We start from the raw sequence: 22,531 nt of genomic DNA on the forward strand, positions 1-22,531 counted from the left end.
AAATAAGTTAGCCCTAAGTCAGCTCGAGCTTAATTGTCAAAGTTTATAAATTAAAATTTTTGATACAAAACAACGTCGTTTTGACTAATATGTATTAAAATGATATTTTAATAACGAATACTTAAATTCGAAACGAATCAAATCGAACTCAAACTGAGTTTGAACTCAAACATAACGAGCTCGAGCTTGAGCTATATTATTATTAAATCGAGTCAAACTCAAATTTAATTCAATTCGAATCTAACCATAGATCATGCTTTGATGAATTAACAATTTTTCAAATTTTTAGTTTGAAAAATTAATTTTATTTCGAAACTCTTTAATTTGTTTCCAAGGTCTAACATTTTTTATCTCCATCTCCGTTACGAATATCATCCAACCTTTTTTAGAGCTTTAATCTGTATACACAATCCATTTTGTTCAATTATAGACATACAATTTCTCATTTCTTTTTTTTTTTAATTATCTATTTCATGATAATAAAGAATTTTGTGCTAAAGAACAGTTGTTAATAGCCCATACTATAATTTTGTACTAAAGAGGTTGTGCCGCTTGCCCTCTAAAGGGAACGTTATATTACTTGACTTAAAAAATAGCATGTATAACTTAAAACTTACATTCATATAGCATATAATCTAAAATTTCAAATATACCCTTCATTAAAATCAAACACAGAAACATCAAATTATGTCTTTAATAAATCATAAATCCTCATGCATCGATAATGTGTAGCAAAACATATATCAGTCCAAACATCTAAACTCAAATAACAGATATTTGGATAACATAAATAAAATGACTAAAATACCCCCATGTCCAACTATATGTTAACATCCTTACACTACAACTTTTATAATGGCATGTTAACTACAAATTACGAAAAATAGAAGAGTGAGTAATAAATCACTTAATAAACAGTAAAGTCAACTTAGTTTCACTCTAACCTAGTCATTAGGATTTGGAGTACCCTTCTAGGATTTCTAATATTGATGATATGAAACTTATTTCATGTAACTTGTCTCATCTTAGTCTAATCAATATAGAAAATGTTTTTAAAAGAACAATGCTTTCTCCATAATTTTTCATGCATTTCATATAAGGAGTCATCGTAGTTCAAAGTTTAGAGATGTATCTTAAAAGACAAAGTAAATGTTCCAAGTCATGTTAGGTCATCAAAGTTTTGGAATCAAAGATGATCCCATATGACTGAGTTAGAGTTAAGGAATTCCACATCATTAACTTTCAAAATTTAAAGTTGTACTCTAAATGACTAAGTTCAAGTGAAATGTATGAGTATAAAAATGAAAAAGAATGATGAATAACGTGTGAGAGGTAGAATCTTCTACTTACTTAGTGAATATAATTTTCTCATTTTCTTATTTATATTGCAGGTAACAAGTAGAGATGATAGTTGCGGAACAATGAGTTAGTTGAGTTACATAATATTGTTAAAAGAACTACTAGTGGTATAACGAAATATATGATATTATTAACAAGTCGAACAATATTACTGGAAGATAATTTAAGTTAAATTTAAGTTAAACTATTAAATTAAAATTTCAGTTTGAATTAAACCGAATGTCAATTCAAACCAAACTAAATTGATTTGAGTCACCGCCTAAATACTCTTCTATTATAACTTGAGGTTTGTAATTGTTGATATGGGTTTTCACAAAAATTGCAATGATTACCCATACAAACGGCCCGTGATGACCCAACAAAACCCGTACACAAATATATGGTTTGTAATTTTTCCAAATTGGGCCGAAACGAAGCTACTTGCCGAACGAATGTAACGGAAATTACTGTCACCTTTTAAAATTGGAAACGTTTCTTCTTAAATTAATCGAAATCTAGAACTAGAAAATGACTTGGGAGGGACAACAGACAAGCTAACCAGTTTTGTATCGTGTCTTAGCGGACTGACTCAAATAAATAAAGAATAAGTGAGAACAGGGACATAGAGAGAATCAAACGACCATGAAATCTCTATTGAATCCAGAGTCTTTACTCTCTTCAATTTCTCCGATTCATATCGCCAAACCTTACAATCTTCTTCATAGACAAACCCAAATCGCTCGTCAATTTTCACAGAGTGGCCGCCACCGTTGGAGGGGGCAGAAATCTCGCTTGACCGTCAAAGCTGCATTGGACCAATTAGGGCTTAAAGAATCTGATCTGTTAAATCCTGCGATTTCTTCTTCGTATCGTAGCTCCAAGTCGCCCAGACCGAATCAGACAGTGCTCGACGCTCAAACTAGAGTTTGCACGGGGCCTACACAGACCAAGCCGCTTACCGAGGATCAGGCTTTTAAGGTTCTGGACACTATCTTAAGATCAGGTAATTTTTTTCTGCACTATGAAAAAATTTCGTATCATAAACTTTATTTTGTTGGACTTAACAATAATTCCTTTCGAAATTATTACTGGTTTCAACGTGATAGGTTTATCTTGTACTGAAACTATGATTTATCTTGGATCAAGGGTTAACTGGGTTGTTAGTTATCTTTAGTACAAGAAGTTACTAGAAGCATTTAGTCACCTCTGAAAGAAACTATACAATTGGTCATTAATATGGTTTTTTTTCATTCGAATGGTTTCGTTTTTGGAATTTTCTAATTGTTCCAAAGTATTTTAAGTTGAATAAATCACATTCAATTCTTCTGTTTTATCTGAGTATTCATTCACAACTTATCTGCCTCTATTTTAAATTTCCTTAAAAGACCCAGGCTGTTTCCAGCCGTTTGATGGCGCCTCCCTGCATTTCTGAGTTTCTGAATAGTATTTAAGATCCTCTGGTTTCCATTATCTAATAATTCACCTAATAGAAGTAGATTATCTTTAGTCTCATCTCAAAACTTCCATTATCCCTTCCCAAACCGGTCGTGAATTTTTCTATTTGTCTGGCTCTGATGTAATGACCAGTAACCTTCTCTTTTTATAAACATTTAGCTAGGGGAGAGCTCAAGGATGAAGAGGAAGTCTCCAGAGCACAGCTCGGTGCCTTTTTTGCCGGAATGGCAATCCGTGCAAATGCATTTCCTGAGGCAACCCAGTGGAGTGAAGGGGAAAGGCGTGCCATGAACTCATTCTGGCCACTCCTAGTTCGAGCACTTCCACCAGATGTAATTTTCATAGCTGACCCTGAAGGCTCTATTATGGGGTTAGGAGGCTCAATAGGGCCCCATTATTGTGGCAATGACCCTTGTGAAATGAGATTGGTTGGTGCTCTTAGAGAAGTTTTGGCAGGAGGTCACCTTGGATATGAAGAAGTTCAAGGTGTTCTAAGAGATGTTCTTCCATTGAAAGTGGAAGATAATAAAGCTTCAGAGGTTAGCAAATCATTGCTTTCAGCATTTTTAATTGGTCAACGCATGAACAGAGAAACAGATCGGGAACTAAAAGCATATTGCCTCGCATTTGATGATGAACTTGGTATGTGTCTGGCATTCATCAGTTAATTTGTGTTAATTTATTTGTAATTACATTAATATATCAATATATGTAATTTATTAAGGTTGATGTACTTGTTACTTGGTCATAGGTCTTCCGCTAGTTGCTGATGTTAAATCTTTGACACATTATGGGGAACCTTATGATGGTAACACACGTTTCTTTAGGAGCACATTGTTTGTTGCTGCTGTTAGATCATGCTACGGTGAATCTTGCTTGCTCCATGGTGTGGAATGGATGCCTCCTAAGGTCAACCTTTACATATTTTTTACTGTCAACAACTTTTTTTCCTTTTCCTTTTCCTTTTTTCTTGGTGGGAGGCTTTTAACTTTTTTGTTTGTTGCTTGCTTCTTTCATAAATCTTAAAAGTAACTGCAAAAAGGGATATCTCATATCTCTAGTTATGCATTTCAGCTTCCTAGGAAAAGTTCATCTGAAATTGACAGTGACACAATGAAAAACTATAATGATTTTGCTGTTTTCACCTATTCTATCCCTGCAGAGGGAATATTTTCTCAAATGCAGATTTCCTTTATATGACTGAAATATTAATGTTTTGGAAACTCTGGCTTTCATACATTTTTGACTCATAATATTTCAAGTGCAGATTTTTTGAAACGTCTTGTTCTCTCCAGGGGGGTGTAACTGAAGAACAGATGCTGAAGTTTATGGGCGCTAATACAAACATATCCTTGTTGCAAGCAAAAGAACTTCTTGAGGTTCAAAATATACTACTTTGCAATTCCTCTTTTTGGCTTTTGCTTGTTTTCTAACATTCATCACTTTTAATCCAGAATGAGGAGGTTGGTTTTGCCTATATAAGTCAACGTGAAGCTCATCCATCTTTGTAAGAAATCTGACTAGTTATATCTATCTCATTTTTTTAGTGTTCTTTGTATGAAGAGTATTTTAATTCTAAGCTGTTAATTTTTTCTAGAAATTATGCATTTTCATTATCTTGAAGCAATATATTATTTATCAAACAAGAATGCAACAGCAGTAATGGGTGTTGTTTCAACTTAAGCATGACAAGGAAATGACATCTTAATCAATGTGTTTATCCTGAGAATAAGACTGGCTAACTTACATGTCTGACTTTTTCATTGTAATGGAACATCTCTTCTAAAGTTCTTTTGTAGGATGTTCCATCTAACACTAGGTTGAAGGAGAGTTAATGAAGTCTAAGATGCCTATCCTTGTTTTTAAATTTTAAAATTGGATTCTCACGTTTTCCTCATCCCATTCCAATTTTATATGTAGCTAAAGGTAGTTTCTAATGGTTTTATGTACCTTTTATTGATTTGTTATTTGAATAATGGTTTGTAATTTTGTAGATATTCGTTGACTGGGTTAAGGGAGCACATAAAGAAACGCCCACCCTTGGCAACAACGGAAAAAGTCCAACGATTTGTGCGGGTGAGCCACATTATATGTTGATTGGATTGTGTATAGGGGTGCAATAGACTCGAGCCGAGCCAATTATTGGTTGGCTTGGGCTTCGCTTGATTACTTAAGGAAGAGCTCGTGCTAGCCAAGCTAGTGTAATTTTGCTTCGAGCTTGGGACAAGTTTGGTTAACTCAAGTTTGACTCAAAAAAATATATTTTAAACCTCTGAATTTAAATTATTACAGTTTAGCCTTATAACTTATATATTTATGAATTACCTTCTATATTTAAAGTATAAAAATAAGATTTTAGAGGTGTAAGTGTAAGATTTAAATTTTTTTTAAATTTTATTGATATTTTATTTGAGCCAAGTTGTGAGCTTGTAAGCTCATCACGCCGGCCATCCTCAAACTCGAGTGTGACTTGAAAGCTAAACTTGAGAGGCTCGAGCTCAGCTCGGCTTGGCTTACACCCCCCTAGTTGTATACTAGGTGTAAACTCTAGATGTTTTGAAGTATATTTTTGGAAATTTTTCATTTCATCCCTGGATACTAGTGGCATTCCTAGTGTGGTTGTTCCTGAAAAACCTAATTAGATATTTGAGAATCTTTAACTCATTACAGTGTTCCTGAGGTAAATTTTTGTATCTTTGTTCTGTATGCAAATCGTTGCTACTTTAATCTGCAGAAATTATCAGAATAGAATGCCGCGGTTTCATGGTGTTATTCCTTTACATGCCCCTTTTTTTTTTAGCTCTGGGTATAGATGACTTATATTTTATGTTGGCTCTAGATCTTGATTGCTTGCTGTAATCTGTTGCTTTCTAAACAGGCTAGGGGAAGAGAAGCAATTGTTGCTGGATTTTATCATGAAGGTTATGAAGAGCCACTTTTGATGCTTATGAAAAGAAGAGGTGTTCATTCGGGTTTGGTGGTGAAGGTTAGTACTTTGTCTTTCAAACGTCATTGAACACATAGGTTTCCAATTATGAAAGAACATTATTTAATTAAATAATATCTGGTGATGATTCATGTATAGTGTCTTAAGATGGTCTGCCTTAGTATAAGTTAATTTAAATCATCAATAGAGTAACTTTACGAAATTAGTTTTATATTTTGTGACTATGCTGTTAGCTCAGGGTGAGGAAGGTGCACTCTCAATGACCACAAGGATGAGATCCGTAAATGCATCGAAAGGACTTCCTGTGAATTACTGTTCTGGGTTCCGTTCACTGAGCTTGGAATCTGCATTTGGAGTAGATGGTTTGTATTTAGCTCCATTTTATTATAGTAATAGTGCCATATATTAGAAGATAAACACACTGGGTTTTGTTGGTACATATATTTTTAAGCTTATTATCTTATCCGATTAGCTGTTGAAGTTTGTGCATCTTTCCTCTTTCACAAATACTAAACTGTGAAATTTTGGTGTTGAAGGGGTGTCACGCGAGAGTTTCGATCTCAAGGTCAATGCCAGTGACTATGGTTTTGAGCCCACTGATACGCCAAGAACTGACAGATCGGTAAAGTTTCTCTGATTCATTGCAAGTTTTTTTATTTCTCTTAATTGCTTCTTAAATAGGCAAATGTTTATCCATGAGTTCAAAAAGGAAGATGAATATTGAATAGGCAAATTTGCAAAAGTGATTTTATGTGTGATTGAATTTGGGCATATGTAGGTCTCAAGGAATATACAGTTGGGCTTGTCAGCTCTTGGAGGTGAAAAAGGACCAGCATATGATCGAATTGTTTTAAATGCTGGAATGGTGGATCACTTGCTTGGATGTGAAGGTGCAGAAGATGTATCAGTTGCAATGGATAGAGCCAGAGAGGCTATCGATAGTGGTAAAGCTCTCAGAAGGCTCCTAAATTACATAAAGATCTCCAACAAGTTGAAGTGAGTGGTGCTCACTTCACACTTCCTTTGTATTTTGCAGGAAGCTTGAGTCTGCCAAATCAATGTTAAAAAATAAATACTTAAGCTTACAATTCCTTTCAGAGTGTCATTTTTCCAATGATCTGGATACCGAAAAATCTCTATGAACTAATTAGATGATACAAGAAAAAATAAATATTTTAATTAAATTTATTTAATACGTTCACTAAATAAATTAAATAAGAATAAATTGTAATAAATTAATATTATTTTATGTAATATTACTCTTTGTATTATGGAAACGTGTAGAGAGAAGACCTTTTTATTCGGACTCTCTTGTTTTCATGCCTCCACTGCTGTTCGGGGTTTTCCACGTTAATATACAATAAAGTTAAATATACAAATTTTTTATACATAATTTTGATATATAGATACGGTATTATTATATGATAAGTAGTTTAAATTAAAGATAAAATAATATTAAATTTTATAATAATATATTATTTATGTATTTAAATTATATGTCAAAATTATTTATATATATATTGTATTACTCCATCGATATATTATAGATTGGACTCTTATTTGACTTATCAAATGCACCCTTGTATTATTATTATCACAATAAAATTTTTATACATAATTTTATGTATATATAATAATAATAAATTATTATATAATTAAATATTATTTTATTTTTAATATTTAATATATAATTATTTATACGTAAAAATTATACATATAATATTAGTTTCGGAATAATCACCTTTCTCCCAAGCTTAATCAACTGCAACGGTCGGAAGCAAGCACTACAGCACAAAAATGATTGCCCAGTCTGTACCGACGACTTCAACAGACAAAAACGAACAAACAAATATCAACCGCAACACTTGGGAGAGTGACAGACAATTCGCAATTGTACAATGTGTCCAATTCGCAAACGCATAATTTGCCCAAGGCGCAGCGCAACCCCAAACCAAAGCCTCCACTCAATATCTACCAATGACTCTTAGTTTGAATCTACACCACACTTCTTCCTTCGACTTTATCTCTATCTTTTAACAGGAAATAATCCATCTAATCTACCCCTTTTCAGTGGCTCTGGTGATGCCATGGCTTCTTTTTTCCCACATATCCATAATTTAATAATTTATATATTTTTTTTATATCTGACAATAAGCCCTCTGTATTTACAACTGACAGACATTGCGCAGTCTTCACTTGTATCAGTGTGGGCGCATTTCTTTGAAACTCAGGTTCAACCCAAGTTAGCCCACTATATCAGATCTTCCTCAAACTGTCAAACAAATCTCAATTAAGTCCCGAGGTAACTAGCTTTACTGTATATAATCCCTTGGAAATTTACAAGAGAGAACAAAATTTGGTTCACGATTTATGTTAAACATTGAAGTTTGTTCGAGAAATATGGACTGTTCTATGGGTACTATTATCTTCGATATTTATGATTATTTTTGTATTTACTATGATTTTGATGGAGGAGCGCCCATTGATCATTGGTTGTTTTTTTTGAATATGTCTTACTTTCGATAGTAAAAGAGCATTCTTTTCTGAAGTTTGTTTGGTTGAGTCTGGTATTTATTTTTCATTTGATTGTCTGGGTTGTTGTTGAATTTGCATAAGCTGATACGTTTATTTATTTATTTTTTTAATGTTTTTGTTTATCAAATTGGCTGGCTTTCAGTTATTGGGTATTTTTTACAGTTTTCAAGTTTGAAGTTGTGCCGGCTTCATTTTATTGTTTGGAATAAATTGTTATTTGTTCCATGATTTGGTTTAATTGTAGATGTTTACAGTTCTCTCAGTGTATTGGTCGATGGTAAGTCATATTTTGAAACTGATTACTAGAAATATTATTGTTTTTGAAGTTTGTTACAAACCTTGATAATCAATTAGTGATTGTGTGGCCTTGGATGGTTTGCTTGTACCAATCTAATTAATGTTTGATAATATTGTAGCTGGTTCTTATATAATGTATACAACCGAAATTTAATATTATAAGGTGTTACTTTGATTTGTTATGATATATTTTCTCTGGCTTGTTGTGAAAGAAAATATTTTTTTCTCCAATTTTCAGGTTAAGACTTGAGAACTTTGTCCATAATTTGCTACTTACGCCCTCTTTGTGTTGGGTGGGAGATTACTTATTAGTCTGATATGGCACCAAAACCATTAGACTATGAGTTATTGAATAAAAACGTGAAGAAGGTTCAATATGCTGTTAGAGGTGAGTTGTATCTTCGAGCCTCTGAGCTTCAGAAGGAAGGGAAGAAGGTATATGTACTTGTTTTCTTCAGGTTGTGCTTCGTGTTGGATTTTTATGTCATATGACTCTTTTGAAGAACTGGTCAGCTTTGTCTCTTAGAAGCGTTTTTGAAGTTGCTTTAAGTTTTCAATGAACTGAGCAAATGTAGTTTATCATGGATTTATAGGAATATTGGAGTTTTGATCATTATTGTTCTATTTTCCTCTTGGAAAGTTGCTGAGTATTTCTCATAATTTGGATGGCCTCTTGATCATGATTATTGTTTTCTTTATTCTGAAACCTTTTTAATTTTACAGTTAAAAGTTGAAAATATATTTTTTTAAATCTAACACATGAAATATTCATCTATTTATCTCTTGCTCTTATTTTACATCCGCAGATTATTTTTACAAATGTTGGCAACCCTCATGCCCTAGGACAGAGACCATTGACCTTCCCTCGACAGGTAGGATTTCTACTATCTTATTTAGTGTTAATATCTTTTAATATTCAGTTCTTATTAACTGTTTAGATTGTTCATGCAGTCAGTGTTTTGACCTAGGTAAGTTCTATTTCAGGTGGTTGCTCTTTGTCAGGCTCCATTTCTACTAGATGATCCAAATGTAGGATTGCTTTTCCCGGCAGATGCAGTTGCAAGAGCTAAGCATTATCTTTCACTGACTACAGGGGGTCTAGGTATCTTCTTCATCCAAATTAAAAAATGCTATCTTTTTAATATAGATGGCAAGATAAATCTTCACTTTCTCTAGTCTCTCTGCTAGGGTTCGAGTGTCTTCTTCTTTTATATTGTAAGAGTTGGTAATACTCAACTGATTAAGGTCATGCTTTGTACTAGATACAGCTGCACCTCTATTTGTTTAAACCTACATTTTACATAATTCATTCTCTCCCTATTTTTCTCAACTTTCCCATGATTATGCCTAGGATTTTCTCTGTTATATCTTATTTGATCTTCTCTCATTAATTCTTATCAATTTCTTGTCTCTACTCTTAGATTTCTCTTGTTGCACAAGTCTTTAACGGTTTTCCCATTACCAATTTGTTGAATTATAGTTGATCAAATAATAGATACACCGAATTGTGAGAGCAAGAAGCTCCATTATTGAACTGAAGATCAATAATTTGTACTTCTAATCATATGTCTAGGTGCTTACAGTGATTCTAGAGGTCTTCCCGGAGTAAGGAAGGAGGTGGCAGAGTTCATTGGAAGGCGTGATGGTTATCCAAGGTAATAATGCTTAATACTATCTGCATAACTTTTTAGCAACAACAGAATTGTTGTTGGTGCTCAAGTTTCAAACTGAAGGGGTTCATTTCTTTGCTTGTGACAGTGACCCAGAACTCATATTTCTCACTGATGGTGCAAGCAAGGGAGTGATGCAGATTTTAAATTGTATCATTCGTGGGGCAGGGGATGGGGTAATTTACCTCTCTTTGATTACTGAAATTATGGTTATACTATTCAGTAGGATGTGGGTTTCTTTTTCTTTTGTGTGTTCTTTTATGTACGGCTATATTGCTCTCTATTCTTGGTTGCATAACCGTCCATGTCTAATGATGCCACTTCCAGTTGTGTTATTGAATTGGAAACTTTCTTTTGCCAGGTTCTGGTTCCAGTTCCACAGTACCCACTATACTCAGCTACAATTTCTCTATTCGGTGGTTCTCTTGTTCCATATTACCTAGAGGAGACAGCAAACTGGGGACTTGATATTAATGACCTTCACCAGTCAGTTGCAGAAGCTCGTTCTAGAGGAATCACTGTTAGTATCCTTTCCACTTGCTTATTTAAAGGATTTTACGAAATCCATTCCATGAGAACTAGAAAACAGCTAATTAAATTGTTAGGATGGGACCTGAAGAACAACTGATGGGCCAATTAAAATTTGGTTGATTATTTACTGTCTACTTCTGGCAACACTTAGTTCTCCCAAAGTTCATCCATTTACCTCTCCTAGATTATTTCTTGTCTCTCATTTGAAAAATATTACAAATTCTACCTTGCTTTGGGTGCACTTCTCCTAGCTGAGCTACTGACAATTCTTTTCTGCAATGTTTCTTGCTGCCATACTGAATTTCCTACCTTGTCCAATCTACAGGTAAGAGCAATGGTTATTATTAATCCTGGCAACCCGACTGGCCAGTGTCTTAGTGTAGCTAATCTAAGAGAAATATTGCACTTCTGTTACCGGGAAAACTTAGTCTTACTTGGAGATGAGGTTTATCAGCAGAATATTTACCAGGATGAGCGCCTGTTCATCAGTTCTAGGAAGGTACTTTTTTCTAATGTGCTGAACTGTGTGCATTCGAGTTTCAGATTTGAATTGATGCTATATTGTCCCCAATAACAATTGAAGGTGCTGCTGGATATGGGACTGCCCTTCAGCAAAGAGGTTCAGCTTGTGTCTTTCCACTCTGTTTCCAAAGGATATTGGGGTGAATGTGGGCAGCGGGGTGGATACTTTGAGATGACTAATATTCCTCCAAAGGTCTCTGTGAATTTCCTAATTCTTGTGCTTTGATTTGCTTGTCAGTGATTTCTTACAAATGCATGGATATGTGAAAGAATGCCATAATTTTTGCCTATAATTTTTTATGCAGTTGTCATTCAAATTGGATCTAAATTTAAATAAAGGTAACATTTTGATGATAAACAGTTTTGTGTCATAAAGAAGAAGGTACAGAAAACAGGCAAATTTATGATTTAGTTCACTAGAATCCTCCTCCCAACTTTTTGGTTTTTCTTCTTCAACTAATATTATTTCATTTAAATTAAAAAGAATAACAAACTGCTGCAAGTGGTAATCTTTTGCATATGGAATTTAGTTGACGCATAGCAAGGTCCTTTAACATAGAGAGTAATTATGCCGGTGCTTATTGATTTCAGTTTTCATGATTTTTTAATTTTGCAGACAGTTGATGAGATTTATAAGATTGCATCAATATCACTGAGTCCAAATGTCCCAGCACAGATATTTGTAAGTTACACTTCAAGCTTGTTATTCTGGATGGAACTGGGCTCCTAATTATTTGATCAAATTTTATTAGAGAGAGATATTTTCCTTTTCTCTGTTTATAGATGGGACTGATGGTCGACCCACCCAAGCCTGGAGATAGTTCATATGAACAGTTTGTTAGGGAAAGGTACATATAATTCGATTAGTAATGTTTAAATGTTGTTGCCTAAGCTATTTATGGAAATGATCCATACAAGACTCTTTTTTCTCTTTCGGCATTTAGTGATCGATACTTGACCATTAAACTGAGCTTTCAATTACAATGTTTGCAGTAAAGGGATCCTTGAATCACTGAGGAGGAGAGCAAGGATGATGACTGATGGATTCAACAGCTGCAGAAATGTGGTTTGCAATTTCACAGAGGGTAAAAAGTTGCTTGCTTAACTATTTTATTTCCCTCATTCATGATAAGATTTATCAATAGGTAGTGCGTGGTTGTGGTATGAGAAATGAGGAAATTGTTTCAGGTGCAATGTACTCATTCCCTCAAATACGCTTACCTCCAAAAGCAACAGAGGCTGCCAAACAAGCTGGAAAAGTTCCTGACGTTTTCTATTGTCTCAAGCTTTTGGAAGCCACTGGCATTTCCACTGTCCCTGGTTCAGGATTTGGACAGAAAGAAGGGTAATTACTTCGCCATGTTCTTTTCAATTATATCTTAGGTATAATCAATTACAAAGGTGTCATTTGCTATTGCTTTCTTTCACAATGCCAATACTACCTCCATCAAAACTTTTGTATCGAATAATGGTTTAGTCTCCTCTCAGTCAATTCTGACAGACCAAGTATGCAAATCTGTGCCCTGCATCCTGTTGTTCAAGAACTAGATCTTCCTAAAAGTATATATTTTGAAAGCTCTTGGGAATTGGGGAAAGTGAATCCCTCTGAATTCTTCTGGTAACTAATACATAAGTCTAAGTTTCTTTAATGAGGTCAATTTTTCTTGCAGGGTCTTCCACTTGAGGACAACCATATTACCAGCTGAGAAAGACATGCCTGAAATCATGTCCAGTTTCAAGAAGTTCAACGATGAGTTCATGGAACAATATGAAGATCATTGGGGCTATTCAAGAATTTAAGCAATGCTTCAAATTCCCAGAAACTGTTCTATACTTTCAGCAATGCAAGCCACAAAGAATGCTTGTAAACCCTCAACACTGCTTGGCTAAAACTTCTGTTAAGTAGAAGATTGACCATGTATATCATCTTTCTACCTCTTGTTTTCCCCTTATACTTTATATAAATTATGGTTTTATTGGCTTTCAAATATGTCAGTGGTGAGTAGATGGCTTAAGCAAACAGTGATTATAAAACCAAAGCCTAAAAGGCTGCTACATGTTTAGTGTTGTGCTTCAAATAAACAGCCCTGAGAATTGTTATGAAGAATTTCTGAAATCCGAAGTGAGCCAAACATAAATGGCACTGCAGATTTAGAATTTTACAATGATTTGACATTTACCAACTGGAATGACAATGGCAAATGGACTTTTTTACAGATCTGAAAGCATTTGATTCGAATATTGAAAGTAGCTTTTGGATTTTTAATTGCTTTTTGTTGTTGTTATTGTCGTTGCTGCATGGCTACTTCAGCTATCCACATTTACTTTTATTAATTTCGTAATAAAATAAAATATGTGTTCCAATCAGCCCTATAATCACAAACGCCAAGTCACTATCACCAATCAAGTGAACATCACTGCAGAATCAAAATGAGCGGTCCATGGTGTCAAAAGAAAAAGGGCGGAAAGAAATAAATTAATCACAGTGACTGTTGAAGATCCCTTGGGCCCACCCCCAAAAAAATTTTGGCGCCAAAATCCAAGTCAATCCCTTACTGCTGCCCACGGTCAGGTATTTTTCACGGGCACCCATCTCATTTTCTTATTCTCATTATTATCTAAGGGATAGGTTTATCTTATAATTAATTAACTATAATTAATTAATTAATTATACTATCATCTCATGTCACGAGTTTCCTCGGGTTCCCTTTTTCCCTCCTTTTGATTGGTACAAGCATTGAAAGTTCGAAACATTGGGTTTTTATAAAATCCCCTTAACTATAACTAACTGCCAGAAAAACCCCTATAGTTGTGAACTTTTTGTGTTAAAATAATAGATATAGGATAATTTTGTAAAAATTATATGTATTTATAATGAAAATTATTATGTAGTCATTGATACATAGAAAATATGTTATGGTAAAAGTGAAAATCTTTTCTGTAAAAAACTAAAATTTAAATAGTATGAGTGAAAAAAGAAATTCTTACAACAAAATTTGGATAAATTGGTTTGAGATTAAATAACTATAGTAATATTATAACTCTAATCTCCGTGCTCTTAGATTTTCTGGTCCAAAAAAAAAAAAAAACCTGTGAAACAGGGAACATCACTCAACCTTCTATTTAAAGCCTTATACATTCCTCCCTTTGCTTTCTCTGTTCAGCCTCTTAAAAACACTTTATCTGAACCAGCAATGTCCATCTCCAAAAAATAAAAAATCTCCTTTCCCTTTTTCGATTCTTTCCTCGGCATCTTTTTATTAACCCTCAACATAGCTACACTTTCCTTCCAGTTTCTTTTGATTCTCTGCCAATCCCTACTTAGAAAGCACCCCTCTTTATTGTTTCGTCTTTATTCTTATTCCCTCTTATAACACATACTTGAAATTGAGTTTCAGTTGGTCACGAGATATGGGGTTATCAGGGAAGCCACAAGTCGATGGCGGGCTAGAAGCGGAAGGCAAAAGATGGGTTGTTGCTGGAATTCCTATGCGGGCTCCTTTGAAGCCGATATACACGAGGTCCGGGGGGAGAGAAGTGGATAATAATGGCGATGATGAAGAGTGTTCGACGACTCCTACAAGTCACGAGGCAAGAATTCCGGCGAAGCTGGCTTGTCCGCCTGCTCCTCGGAAGAGAAAGTCTTCTTTGAAGTGTAATTATCGTGGCGTTCGAGAGTTCTTTACTCCTCCAGATTTGGAAACTGTTTTCAAACTCCATGTTGAAAGGGCTAATTGAACGTCCTGGGAGGCTTTAATCTGACTCCTGTCACTGAACCATAAAAAGTCTAACGCACGGTTGATTTTCTTTGTCAGAGGCCCATAAAACCACGGCTTTATATGACTTTGCATGGTTAATTCTTCTTTCCTGTGTACTCCAACTTGTGTTTTTCTCCTTTGTTTTAGGCTTTTCGCAGCGGCTAGCTAGGCGTTGATGTACAGCGTTAATTTATAGATAAATAAAATGGCATTTTAGCTGCTTTATTATAACTTCTCAAACTTCTTTTCTTCATTTTTCAGTGGTGATCTCCTTGAAATATGCATTTATCATTTATACTCTGCATGCAGTTCGTATTTAAAGTAACAAAACAGAAAACAAAAATTCATCCTTCGAAGTTATTTATGTTGAGGATCTGTGTTGATTTTCTTTTCCTTTGTCTTACTTATCTTTTTCTTCTTCATCTGTTTGTGTAAAACTGTTGATGTTCATGCGTGCAAGTCAACATCTGGCAAGTATAGATAAATCCTTTTCAATGGAAGGAAGATGCTGCACGGATGCTCCCGTTGTTTGATTGACTAAAACAAAATTAACCCCACAAAACCTGAAGCCATATATAAACTCACTGCCCATCTTTAGACTTTAAGAGAGTTTAGACTCAAGTGTCGACCCACAAACATGACCCCCCACCCACCTCCGACTCTATTGATTTGAAGGGAAGGTTCTCCGCCCTAATGCTTTCTGATAACTCCAGGATAAACAGACAAACAACATGTGGATTGGTGGATCAGAATCCTATGTGATTTTGAATGGACCTTAATTTAACACACACTTTGAAGCTGGCTAGCTAGCTCAAGCTTTGGACACCAATAATTGACAAACCCACTTATATCTTTTAGGTGTGTTATTTTATATGGAATGTTTAACAAAATGATGAAGAACCCTATTAATTTATTAGCTGAGAATGCGCAAGATCAAGGAGCACCATTAATGACTGGGTGAAGTTCACCTAATCTGGGGTTTCTTTGTGAATATTTAACAATTCTTTCTAGGGATCGGAGCTGTCACTGAGGCAATTATATTTCAACACGTATAATAAAGGCCCCAAAATCTTGCTTGGCACATTATTTCTTAGCAAAGTACGTATTCCCACCAAGGTTTAACTAAAATCATCTTCAACTTTTGGTAACAAAAATCACATTTTTTCATCAAAAGTGAAACTTCTTTAAGGGAAAATAACTCTGCCACAATGTTTAAAAATAAAATTACTATATTACCCTAATATAGAGTCAGTCCTTTTTAACTCCGTGGATCTCATCATCAATACAAGGGTCATTATCTCACCATAGCTTCACCACAATTATTTGATGCCACAATTACAATAACTGTTATCATTTGACACCACCATCACCATAATTATTTAACGCATTATTGTTACGACAATTTGATACAACCATCGATAAAACAATTTGACACCACTATCATTATAACTCATATTGGTTGTTCATTAAGAGGAAAGATATATCACTATAATTACAACAATTCGACATCACTATCACTACGACTATTCAACACTATCATCTTTATAATAGTTTGATATCACCATCACTATAACTTTTCGACAATACCATCTTTATAACATTTTGATACCTCTATTATTATAACTTTTAATAGTAATTCATTAAAAAAAAAGATATTATTGTTATTACTATTTTTATTAATGGTTCATTAATGAGAAAGACATACAACATTAGTATAACAGTTTAAGACTACCATTAGTACAATTGTCGTTGCTCAACACCATCGCCATTACAACCGCTCAACACTAACATTGTTACAATAATTTAACATCACCATCACCATAATTGTTGCTGCTTGACCACCACTAGAAACCCCAACTTCAGTTAAGCTAAAGTCCACACAAGTCAAACACATTTTTATGTAGTAGCACCATGCATATTCAAGCCATGAGACACACAAAGTTTCTTTATTCTTCTTCAATTGACATCTACTCAACAAAGCAACGGCAAAACCATCAACCATACTTCTTGATGGGAAATAGTACACACCTTTTAGCAATGAAGAATCTCCTTTTCTTTTTGGTGATGTCTCCAACTTGAAAAGATAGGTCTCGTCTCGTGAGAGTTTACCCTAAAATTTTTGTGTTTGAATTAAATCCAAAATAAGGACTCTCAATGAAATTTTTGTTCAACAATCAGCAACTTGGCAACAATGGGAGATCGGAAACTTAGAGATGAGGAATCATTGGATGGTTAATTTGTCTTGTCAGCTTCATGGGTCTGTTAGTTTGATAAAAGACATCAGCAAAATCCTTCTGGTCTTCAAGATTGTTACTGAAAATTGCCCTATGACATGGAGGGATGGAAAAATGCTTTAAAACCAAACCTTGGTGGGAACATGTTATTCACCCTATTACTTATTATATTTGCTAAAGTTCTATTATTGGAGTCCACATGTAAGGGATAATATAAGTTTGGCTATTACGGTGCATTGCGTGCATATTCTTTAATTTTTTAAAGCTTTTTTTTACTCCTTTTTTATTGTCAGAGGAGACAGGGGAACGGTGGATTATATTCATTAATCCGGTAGAATATGACAAGGAATAAATTTTTTTTGGTTAACCGGCTCTTAAATATAGACCAAATTCACAATCACTACATCACCAAAGGTTTGAATTCAAACTTTTTCTTTAAAAATTTTAATATTTTGTTGCGTGGGCAATTTGAATTTGATAGAAACAGATATCTCACGTGATGGCTATCTAATCACTGCAAACTAGCCTAAAGTTGAGAGGAAGGTCCAGCTACTGTCATTTCAGCAGTGTCTATAAAAGAAAACAAAGCTCAACAGGCAAGCCATCGTCTTAAACGTGATAAAACTGATATATATGAATGTCCATTGCCCGTCGGGGCTCTGGTTCATTGACTGGTGCAAAATAAATTTTCTTTAAAGAGCAAGTCCGCTTTGTCATATTTCATGACAAACAACGTGATTTTTCTATTTGTGGGGGGCCATGAACACAGCCATTACTGGGCGAGGAAGAATTTGATAGGTCCGGTAAGTATGTGGGGACGATTCTGGGTTCAGCTCATGGGGCTGACCAAGATATCTCTGGTGGGGTTCCACATATATAATACCCATAAAAAAAACAATTTTATTGTAAAATATATTAAATTAATATAATTTAACAAACAAGTTTATAATATAATATATATTATCAATATATATAAATATATCTTTTTATATAAAATGATAATATAAAAAAAATGTATAAAAAAAAAAAACCTTCTATGATTCTTGAAAGTTGCATTTATCCCCTAATAGCCCTTTTCGCCTTCAAAAGTTTACATTTACCCCATGAGTATAGAAAAAATATCCTTTAATGATTCATGAAAGTCACATTTTATCTCCTAATAGCCCTTTTTGCCTCTAAAAGTTGACATTTACCCCATGAGTATGTATACTCACTCAAGTCCAACTTATATTTGGAGTGAAATCCACATAGGAAATTAGAACTCCTATGCTCAATATAATTTCATTATATGTCTACTAGGAATCTAGAAAACATGTGGGGCTTACTAGATTAAACATAATTAATCAACCAAATAATAACAAATGCAAATAAGACTTTGAAATTACCAATGAGACTATGAGTTTCATAGATTGAAATTTATTTTATGATTTTGTGAGAAAGTTAGGAATGATAATAACAAGAAATCTTGTTCATATTTATTGGACAGATAAATTTATGACACAATGATTAAATTTATAACAAAGATTCGAATCTAAATTTTTACCTTAAAAATTTTAATATTTTATCAATTTTACTAACATTTTAAGTTAATATAATATTATTTTTATCAATAGATTCTTTATCATTTTCGTACCAATCTTTAAACTAACTAATTTAATTTTAAAAAATAAATAAAAAATAACCCATTATTAATATGTCTAAACGAATTTAATATATTTTTTTTATGAATTATATCATTATAACTAATAAATACATGATTTGTGGAAAAAATCCAATGTTAAATTTGAAAAATAGTGATTAGGTGTAATGAGTATAATTAGATGAACAATAATTTTGATATGATAAATAGTGATTAAATGCAATCATATCAACGAAGAACATATATTTTTTGGCATATTAAAAACTTTTTACAAACAAATTATATTTTATTGTATTGATTTATTTTTCATAAATTAAAAATCATATATTTTTTTTGTTAATTTATTTTTCGCTTTAATTTAATCTTAAATATTTTGCAAGGATAAAAAAGATATTAAATTAATAACTTCGTTATATACGTACGTGCAATTCATGTACTAGTAAAAATAATAAACTATTTTAGACATTTTCGTCGAATTAATTAGTCTAATTTTCGTTTTAGTAAGTGTAAATAATGATCGGTTAGGCAACTGCTGCGAATTGCACGATGAAGGAAAGAACAAGGCCGGATCGATGGGAGGGCTTACCTTTCATCGCGCTTTCGTTAACAAAAATCAACTGTGACAACCGCCGACTTGAACTCTATTCGAATTCCAGCACGAACAAGAGTAAAATCAAGCGGCATAGGCACCACTTTTACTCAAAATCATCACAATCAACGGACGATCATGATTTTGCAACCTTACCGTTCGATATATTGACAAAAATTGCTGCCTCTTTCACGCATCCTCAACTTCGGGCGGCTTCACTGGTGTGTAGGTCATGGAGGGACGGGCTTCGGCCTTTGAGGGAGGCGATGGTGTTACTGATGTGGGGAAAGCGGTTCAAGCACGGCCGCGGCGGTGTTCGCAAAAACTTGGATAAGGCTCTTGACTCCTTCTTAAAAGGCGCGGAACGGGGCTCGACTTTGGCTATGGTCGATGCCGGTCTAATATATTGGGAATTTGGCAAGAAGGAGAAGGCAATTGGCTTTTATAAGAAGGCGGCTGAGCATGGCGATCCTGCTGGCCAGTGCAATTTGGCGATTTCTTACCTGCAAGGTAAATTTATTATTTTCTCCCCTTTTTTTTTTTTTTTTACAGCTTTTTATTGCTAGGGTTTAAGGAACAGGGAAATCTCAAACAGTATGTCGCATTTTACATGACCAGAAACAGCAATGGTATCCTAGGGTTTGCTGATAGATGATTACAATACGTCGGAGTAGCATTACAAGTTTGTCAAATCGTCTGCATTGCAAGCTTAATGTTATTTTGGTCAAATGATTTGCTTGATTTTGTTGTTTTTTTATATCTGTATTGTAATCCAGAGTTTAGTTTTTTTTATGGCAGTTGACAATGTCAAACGTCTTTGATTGTTATCATGTGCAGCACAACCTCCGAAGGTGGAGGAAGCTTTAAAGTGGTTGTATCAAGCTGCCTTTGCAGGTCATGTACGGGCGCAATATCAACTTGCTCTTTGCCTGCATAAAGGTCGTGGGGTGGATTGCAGTCTACAACAGGCAGTGAGCAACTTTCTTCTTTTCTTTTTTAGTGCTGGATCAATAAAGCTTTAGTTGGATCAAAATTTCATGAGAGTTTTTCCTGACTTTTGCTAGTGAATTTTGGGCAATTGTGTTAATAGCTTTTTAATGGTAAAATACAGAAGCCACTAAATTTGTTTGCATCTGTCGTTGTGGCCATTGTTTATTTATGTTCTTTCCCTTAACTTCTACCTTATGCTGGATTGCTGTTCCTAAATTTAATTTCATTTGCAGAGATTTGAGATGATTAGGTCTATTGTTCCTGAAGAGTGGTACATCATAGCATATGCAGAACTTCTATTTTGATAATTTTCCCTTGAATCAGGCTAGATGGTACTTAAAAGCTGCTGAAGGTGGGTATCTGCGTGCTATGTATAATGTTTCACTTTGCTACTCAGTTGGGGAAGGGTTGCCCCTGAACCATAGACAAGCAAGAAAATGGATGAAGAGGGCAGCTGATCGTGGTCACAGCAAAGCTCAATTTGAGCATGGACTTGGCCTATTTTCGGTAAATAACTTATGTGTCAACTAACCTAAATAAATTACTTGTGGTTCTTCTCCTCATATAAGAAAAAATGCATTTTCAGATATTTACTTTTTAGTACACTCAGACAACCCGAAATAATTATTTTAGTTAAGTAGAGTAGTATGGTTTTATGCTCAAAGCATAGTTAACACTGGAGATACTATCAATTCTAAACCCTAAGCCCAATGTGGCAAATTCATAATTATTGGACACAGGGATTGAGATTAGGGAATCCTAGTGGACTGGCATGGTATGTCTCTACATTCATCTTTTTCTTGCAATTACATACATGCTAGTAAAAAGGATGGAGGGCTCATGTTTAGGGTTTAAGATTTGTGGATCCTGTTGGACAGGCATGAATGCTGGCACTGCCTGAAAGATCTAATGCATCTATGGATGTAGGGTGTGATACTTCTGATTTTTTTCTTTTAATTCTTTGTTTAATTTTTTTAATGATAGGAAACACAAATATATTGAAAAGAGAATCAAGATGCAAAGTTAGACCAGCCTCTATAACTATAAGAGAGTTAGATCTTTACAACAATTTCAAAAGGCTTGTGTAAACTGAGCAATATGAACACCAAAAAGAGAGAGATTAAAAGCTGCCAACCAATCCACTAAAACTAGAACAAAACATCAACTCAAAACCTCCCAATCTAGTTATGGGTATATGAAGGAAAAATGACATATCATGGAAACGTTTTGTACTAGTCACCAAAAGAGCTGTAGAAAATTTAATTTGTTAAGGATGGAGCTCTAAGTTATCTTGATTTGTTACTTCCAAGTCTTATGGACATCTTTTTTATAACAGGAAGGGGAGATGATGAAAGCTGTAGTTTACCTTGAACTTGCCACACGTGCTGGTGAAACAGCAGCAGCTCATGTAAAGAATGTAATTCTCCAACAACTTTCAGCAACTTCACAGAATCATGTCATGTTACTTGCTGATAATTGGCGAGCTTTGCCTTCATCTTGTTAAGTTATAGATCTTGACACTTGTTCCTCTAAATTCCTTTAGGCTGTATTTTCTTTGGTTGTAATCTATATATTGTGGGGTGATAGTACAAATGGCATTGGTACCTTTGCTATTTTTCCATTCATCCTGGTGTCTCGGATGATTTATAAATAGGGATATAGTAACATTTGTCTTGAGCAGATATGATAAGAATGCTACCGAACAAAATTTTGATTGTCTCAAAGCGGTCTTTTTTGTAAATAATATGTATCTATATTATAGGTTTTTTGGTTTGCCTACATGTTGTAAATTATTTAATTTTTTAAAGATGTATTTTTCCCCTGAAGTTTGTGAGGCTGTTGAAAGACTGGCTTAAACATTATGTATTGAACTATTCACTGTTTACTAAGACGCAAATAGGCGGGCAAAGATTCTTATCGTTTCTGTTGATGACAAGGTTGTAGAGGGGACAATGTGAAGGTCTCAAAACACATGGGGAAAAGCTTCTTATTGTTTCTGTTGATTGTCAAAAATGTGAAATGTATA

General features: G+C 34.3%; 4 protein-coding genes across 5 annotated transcripts; all 4 read left to right on the forward strand.

The window, feature by feature from the left end:
• The first annotated feature begins 1,855 nt into the window (after positions 1-1,855).
• Positions 1,856-6,854, forward strand: LOC123215145 (anthranilate phosphoribosyltransferase). Its single transcript, XM_044635216.1, has 10 exons — positions 1,856-2,341; positions 2,953-3,435; positions 3,545-3,702; positions 4,089-4,172; positions 4,248-4,300; positions 4,788-4,869; positions 5,672-5,779; positions 5,979-6,102; positions 6,277-6,362; positions 6,519-6,854. Exons 1-10 carry the CDS (start codon positions 1,981-1,983, stop codon positions 6,738-6,740), a joined length of 1,761 nt encoding a protein of 586 aa, XP_044491151.1. The 5' UTR covers positions 1,856-1,980; the 3' UTR covers positions 6,741-6,854.
• A 919-nt stretch (positions 6,855-7,773) lies between these two features.
• Positions 7,774-13,399, forward strand: LOC123214620 (glutamate--glyoxylate aminotransferase 2). Its single transcript, XM_044634499.1, has 14 exons — positions 7,774-8,042; positions 8,811-9,007; positions 9,379-9,444; positions 9,557-9,674; positions 10,146-10,227; positions 10,331-10,418; positions 10,604-10,762; positions 11,099-11,272; positions 11,357-11,488; positions 11,912-11,977; positions 12,079-12,143; positions 12,289-12,380; positions 12,484-12,640; positions 12,966-13,399. The coding sequence occupies exons 2-14, from the start codon at positions 8,891-8,893 to the stop codon at positions 13,093-13,095; spliced, it is 1,446 nt and encodes a 481-aa protein (XP_044490434.1). The 5' UTR covers positions 7,774-8,042; positions 8,811-8,890; the 3' UTR covers positions 13,096-13,399.
• A 1,020-nt stretch (positions 13,400-14,419) lies between these two features.
• Positions 14,420-15,284, forward strand: LOC123214622 (cyclin-dependent protein kinase inhibitor SMR6-like). Its single transcript, XM_044634500.1, has one exon. It carries the CDS (start codon positions 14,707-14,709, stop codon positions 15,031-15,033), a length of 327 nt encoding a protein of 108 aa, XP_044490435.1. The 5' UTR covers positions 14,420-14,706; the 3' UTR covers positions 15,034-15,284.
• Positions 15,285-19,371: 4,087 nt separating this feature from the next.
• LOC123214712 (F-box protein At1g70590) lies at positions 19,372-22,286 on the forward strand. Of its 2 annotated transcripts, XM_044634665.1 has the most exons (4): positions 19,377-20,025; positions 20,353-20,486; positions 20,830-21,012; positions 21,842-22,286. In XM_044634665.1, exons 1-4 carry the CDS (start codon positions 19,473-19,475, stop codon positions 22,007-22,009), a joined length of 1,038 nt encoding a protein of 345 aa, XP_044490600.1. In that variant the 5' UTR covers positions 19,377-19,472; the 3' UTR covers positions 22,010-22,286. The 2 variants fall into 2 exon arrangements, with proteins under 2 accessions (XP_044490601.1, XP_044490600.1); XM_044634666.1 differs by lacking the exon at positions 20,830-21,012 and having other exon boundaries at positions 19,372-20,025.
• Positions 22,287-22,531: the final 245 nt, after the last annotated feature.

Source organism: Mangifera indica, chromosome 4 (assembly GCF_011075055.1).
Source record: "Mangifera indica cultivar Alphonso chromosome 4, CATAS_Mindica_2.1, whole genome shotgun sequence".
NCBI classification, from domain to species: domain Eukaryota; kingdom Viridiplantae; phylum Streptophyta; class Magnoliopsida; order Sapindales; family Anacardiaceae; genus Mangifera; species Mangifera indica.